This window comes from Lepidothrix coronata, unplaced genomic scaffold (genome assembly GCF_001604755.1).
Source record: "Lepidothrix coronata isolate B3197 unplaced genomic scaffold, Lepidothrix_coronata-1.0 Scaffold46, whole genome shotgun sequence".
Taxonomy (NCBI): Eukaryota; Metazoa; Chordata; class Aves; order Passeriformes; family Pipridae; genus Lepidothrix; species Lepidothrix coronata.
The window spans coordinates 5,061,891-5,068,045 of record NW_016690226.1 but is presented as its reverse complement, the minus strand read 5'-3'; the positions used below and the strand labels follow the sequence as shown (position 1 = coordinate 5,068,045).

Below are 6,155 nucleotides of genomic sequence, written 5' to 3'. Positions count from 1 at the left end.
CTCATCTGGAAATTAATCCAGACAGTTCTCTGTTAACATCCTTTCCTCATGGCCAGTTGTATAAAAAATGAGCACCGTGATTCAAAATGGCAAAACCAATCCCTGACAGTCTGAAGAGCAGTCCAACGGGTTCATCTGTTTGTTGCAAAAGGACACATTATTACAGAGCAAGTCCCACCCTAGTCCTCCTTGAAAGGTCTCCTTCTGGTGGTGCACCTGTTCTTATTGCGCCTTTTCACACAGAGATATGGCAGGGTAGAATGGTCTTATTTCTGCCTGTTTGTGTGGAAATGTTCCATCTTTAGTGCCTTATGGGACAACATGGAGTAGAGCTAGTTTTAAGAAGTCTGTGGTACATAGATCATAGAAAACTATGGTAGAAGGGACCACAGCACTTTATCTGAGTGCTCGCTATCTGTAACAGATGGATTGTTTCTAACCTCCGTCCTTTCCGATCAATCTCTGATTTCACTTAATCATCTATGTCCACTCATGGATTAATTCTGAATAATTTCAGGCACAGACAACCATTACCCTAGGAAAACGGTCCTTTTACATCTACAGTTCACTGGGTAAGAATATGCCTTGCAATAGGGAAGTGTCAGAAATGCCTAAGAAGGCTTTTCCTATGAATATAGGAGAAACATGGGGAGGGGGGACATAAATGGGACAATCAGCTAGCAGACAACACTCGTGGTTATGAGGCAAACTCAAATCCTTTAGTGACTGTTAGTGGAGATATACTGAGTTATTTGGGCTTCTTGGAGCTCAGAACATGAAGGATGTGCTTAACTCCTCTTCCAGCTCTGAGCTTTGTACACAGCTTTGCTGTTCTGTGTTCTAACCCATCTTCATGTCTTTTTCTCACTCAAGGACGGGGACAGTACCTTCACAAAGTCGTATTCGCAGTTCTGTGATGGTTCAAGATCCAGATGCGTGAAATAAAGGTGAATACCATATCCCGGAGGGACCTGGATTTCCCAAGATTCCTTCACATCATTGGGATACAGTTGAGGATAATTGGGTGACAAGATCTCTCCATACATGGAGGCCGCATCAGCCCAGGCAGGGAGAGAGAAGAAGATAAGGTACCTGAGAAAAGAGGAAGGAAGATGGCATTGCAGAAGGCTTCTCCGTCCACATACGTGCACAGTCCCCAGTGAAAAAGCTAGTCTTCAACTGTACACAGCATGCAGCAGGGCTCCTGGCTCTGGAGTTTTAATGACCAGTGCTGGACCTGTGTGGGGATTGTCTTTCTCCTGTGACTTTTCACACAGGAGTACAACTTCAGTGGTGCTCTCTGGTTCTCTCAAGCTCTGTAAGAGCTGGTAATGCTGCAAGAGCTGAACACAAGGGTCTTAAATCCTATTCCCTACTTCATTGTCCTGTTCTTGAAGCTACTTGGGCTATAGATACATTCAGATCCGACAATCAGTACGGCATTACAGGAAAAACACCTAATTTATAAAATGAGATTACTAATAAACCTGAGTTCCCCTTGGAGATTTAATAACTCACCACATCTGGAAAAAGCAGTTCTTCCTTTCTGCAAACTTTCACGAACTGGACTTTGGAGTTACGATCTGGGACAAAAAACAGTGTGACTGATTAATGTTGCCTGTGCTTCTGCATGTCCGTTAAGTAGGTCAAAGACCCTAAAACCCCAGCTCGTGGAGACTAGGCCAATGTTTTTCTTCAGAAGCAAGTTTGTATCTCTGTATCTTCCTGCATATAGCAACCCCAAGCACCAAGAAGGGATGCTTAAGCTCCATATTGACAAAATGGAGAGATGATCTCTATCTTGGTACTCATCAGTACTCACACTCTGTGACCATCAGGGTGTCCAGACACCACGCTGGTGCACAGCAAATGAAGACAGAAACACATTTCCTCCCCCCACTCCCCAGGTACCCAATTCATTCTTCTCAGCACCTTAAAAATCATTCTAAGACCCTGGGGTTGCGGAGCGGCTTGTCCTGACTCTTCCAGCTGTCAGACAGCAATGCTCGGAAATATTTTCCTTTCTCATTTCTAATGTTTGCAATATTTACCTTCTCTCCCTAGTTCATGTCTGGTTTTCTTCTCTCTTCGCTTCTCTTTCTAATCTTTCGCTTTTTCTTCCTGTGCACACCCTCCTCCAAACGCACCCAAAGCAGGGTCTGGGGAAGGGAGCTCTAATTCGCAACATCGCAGCACCCTCTATCTGTGGGATGCGGCTTCCCAGCCTTCCCTCTCGGGTGAGATGCTAGCCTTGTCTGCTCTCGGCAGGAAGGGGAATTCCCAGAAATAGTTGCACAATCCTGCTGGCCCAGGCTGCCAGGGGGAGTGCACAGGTCTCGTCTCTACTTTCGGGAAATCAGATGACTTTTGGGAAAAGGGAGGGGTATAGCGTTTTCGGTTGCTGTCCCTCTCTTCCTCTTTCCCCTCCCTTTTAAAAATTGGAAACAACAACCAAAGGGTGTAGAAAAGGGAGAGTCCAATGCTTCTGTATAGAAAACTTGTTTGATCATCCTGTCCAGAGATCACTTTGCTGAAGTTCATTCTTACTGAAACCTGATGGCCACAGAGCTGCTCCCACTGCTCCTCATTTGATGCTTCAGAGACCCTTTTAAAGGGGAAAAAAACCCCAAAAGATAGTGGCCTATTTAATGCTGTGCCTCTCTGAGGCTACCAGTAGGAGTGAGAGTGCATGGTTTTGCTGGATTTGGTATGGAACACTCATGTAAGGGTTTAGGACTAGGAATTCATAACTACCTCTTTATTTGTCAAGTGCACTTCATGTAAGAGCATGTTCATCATGTTCACATTCATCAGACTTAGTCCCAGAGCAAGGTAGATCCAAGACCCTTACAGAAAGGAGTTTAAAGGCTTACACCAGGTAGGACCCTTAATCCAGCCAGTGCCCACAAGCCAAGACTAAAATACAAACTAAAGTCCCTGTCACTAACACTCTAGAAACCCCCTCGCCTCACAAACCAGCTGCACTAGGATTGGACTATAAATGAAAATGTAAAACTCCATTACAGCCTCTACTCTTTACAATCGGCACAGCACACTCCAGGGCTTGTTATAGCCAGGAAAAAAGTACTTCAAGTTTTAGCAGGCCATAGGCAAAGTGCATTAGCAAAGCCTGGCTGAAAGAGTTTGTTATATTGTCAAGGGAGAGAAACACCTACAGATGAATCATAACTGACTTCATTGTAGTCAGGATAAAGGTTTTGCTTGAAGAACATGACTAGTCTGTTTTCAATGTCAAACTGAGAATGGAGAGAGAGAGAAAACAGTGTCATCTCACTTCTGATATCTCTTGGGAGCACAGCTTGATGTTTCTAACTGGAATTTTGAGAATCAGGAAAACAGTGATGAAAGATACACAACAAATCATGGGGAGATGTTTTCTCCTCTGAGCTGAGCAAAGTAAAAACCCTGTCAGTGACTCTTCGAGCCACAATCATATTTTAGAATGGGCATGGCAGAAATCAAATGAGTGTGGACTGATATATTACGCATGTCATTTCATCGTAAGGGAATTGTATATTTTCATATAAAACCCGACTCGACTTGTCTGTAGCAGTGGTAGATTAATATGTGTGGTAGATTAATATGTGAATATTAATAATTCTTTAGAAGACATATACCTATTAATTAAGAAAAAGATTGCTGATGTTAGTCAAATAAAAAAGTAGCTGCATTTTCTCTGGTCACATATCTGCATAATGCTAACTATTTATGTAGAAGACTGGTAATATCTATGTATATGTTTACACTGAATACATATACAGTGTTTGATTCCATTTGCTTAGATCTGTATTGTTTTTACAACTTGTAAAATGAAACAGCTAGGTAATATATTTCACAATTCACTGAAACTATGTCAGGTAACAATTTAAAAGAGGCAAAATTGTGCCATTAAGTTTAATAAATGATAATATTAAGTTTGTCAATACAATATAATTCTGCTCAGAGGCACACGCATTCTCTTAAATTCCTAAATTACAAGACCACATACTACTTTTCCCAAATTGCACAAGATAAACCTTTTCTTAAGATGACTCAGAGTTGAGTAGCTGTAACCTTTCTGCCAGATGTTATGAAGCACAGTAGTGTTCCAGGTTTCACAAAATTACCATCTAAAACAGGCCTGACTGGCTTGTCTTCCCCCAGGAAACTGGGGGGAAAAAAGCTTTTCCCAAGTTCTAAAGAAAAGCCACACTTTCCCATCTGGAAACATTGAGTCAGTGCCTAAAGCAAAGGGAGTAAATATCAAAAGAGAAAACAACATTAACTAAGTGAAATCCATCATGAGGGAGTCAAGGATATGTAAGTAACAAGTAAATATGCTCCAACTACCAAGACCCTGGCAGTAATTTGCTTGTTTCCTGTTCTGCCAATAAGAGGATTCAGTGAATTTCTTGCTCACTACACTTCCCACTTCCCTCTTGTGATCCAGGGCAGTTTTGTTACCAGTCACTAAATTTGGAGCTTTGTGTAAACCCCAGGAAAACCTGCCAGTGCGGGTGTGTTCAGAACCTCTCAGTATAACCCATAGATTTCCATCTCTGCTTACTGTACCAGGGGCATTTTCACCAGTCTGTTCACCTCTTTTACTCCCTCCATCACCAAGTCTGAATGCAAAGGTCCCAGTAAAACCTGGGAGCTGGGAGCCTCTGCTCTGTGCACTGTACCACAGTGAGATGCCTGCTGCCTCCTGACTCCCTTCCCCTATGCCCCTGGGTGTAGCTTCAAGCAGCTGTGACTGTTAAGCACAAGCAATGCCTGTTCAAGCAATGCACTAGATTTCCTACAAACAGAAGCCCTATAGTCATTCCTACTTTTCCCTATTCTGACTCACAGCTGAGATGTCTCACTGTGGGATGACTGGTGTGGGCTCTGCTGCGACCTTCCAAGGGATATCCATCTTCATGGCACACGTGGCATTCCAGAGCTGAAACTGTGGCTGAAGAGGAGCAGTTGCATCTATTAGAGTAAAATATTACTAAATACTTTGGCTTACTTTCACTTAATCATGGAATGGTTTGGGTTGGAAGAGACCTTAAAGATCACTTAGTTTCAGTCCCCAGCAATGGGCAGGGACATCTTCCACTAGATCAGGTTGCTCCAACCTGGCCTTGAACACTTCCAGGCATGGGGCATCCACAGCTTCTCTAGGTGACCTGTGCCAGTGTCTCAACGCCCTCACTGTAAAGAATTTCTTCCTAATATCCAGTCTCAACCTACTTTTCTTCAGGTTAAGGCCACTGCCTCTTGTCCTATAACTACTTATCCTTGTAAAAAGTCCTTCCTTCTCCAGCTCTCTTCAGGTATTCCAGCCCCCTTTAGGTACTGGAAGGTGCTATAACGTCGCCCCGCACCTTTCTCTTCTCTAGGCTGGACAACCCCAGCTCCCTCAGCCCTTAAACCACAACACTGTAAAACGTCGTGGTGAAGCCGCTGCTGTGAGAGGAAAGGCGACATTCCTGCGGCAGGAGAACCCGCCGGACTGAAGCCATCAGTGCACACACAGCTCGCCGGTCCCGGCAGCACCGAGAGGCGGCAGCAGAGACCGGCCGGCCCCGGGGAGACACGGCCCGGGGGCTGCCCCGCCCGGCCCCACAGTGGATATCGGGGGTGTGACTCCCCTGACTCCCCTGGGTGACACGCCCCGTGCCCGGCACGGCGTGTCCGAGCCCTCCCACTAGGAACAGGGGCCACGAACTGTAGCTGTCCCGTTTCGTGGAGGGGGATTTTGGGTGCGGAGCCGGTGGTGCCTGAGAATCAGGCTCTGACATTGCGTAGGACAAGAGGAGACCTTGAGACCTTGACCTCAAGCTGCCAAGGTTTAGATCGCCCATTAGGAAACAATTCTTCTCTGAAAGAGTGTTCAAGCATTGGAAGAGGCTGCCCAGGGAAGTAGTGGAATCACCATCCCTGGAAGTGTTCAGAAAACATGTAGATGTGGCACTTAGTAACATGGTTTAGTGGTGGACCTGGCAATGTTGGGCTGATGGTTGGACTCTATGACCTTAGAGACTTTTTCCTTCTAAGATTAATTTGTGCAATAAACTCCAGAGTGAAAAGGCGATAATAATAATGGCCAGTCTTCGCGAGCGAAGATTTGGGAAAGGTCATTAACCCTTCGAGCCTGCGCAGTGGAT

The 6,155-nt window shown here is 44.9% G+C and overlaps 1 protein-coding gene across 1 annotated transcript in view; it reads right to left on the bottom strand.

The window, feature by feature from the left end:
- The window catches only part of C1S (complement component 1, s subcomponent), a 6,548-nt gene extending 4,314 nt beyond the window's left edge, over positions 1–2,234 (bottom strand). Inside the window, exons 1-3 of the mRNA XM_017814606.1 lie at positions 2,052–2,234; positions 1,519–1,583; positions 888–1,092 (exon numbers count right to left, since the gene is read on the bottom strand). Of these exons, the coding sequence (XP_017670095.1) occupies positions 888–1,092; positions 1,519–1,523 (210 nt within the window). The 5' untranslated portion in view covers positions 1,524–1,583; positions 2,052–2,234. The remainder of the gene's footprint in view (positions 1–887; positions 1,093–1,518; positions 1,584–2,051) is intronic.
- Positions 2,235–6,155: the final 3,921 nt, after the last annotated feature.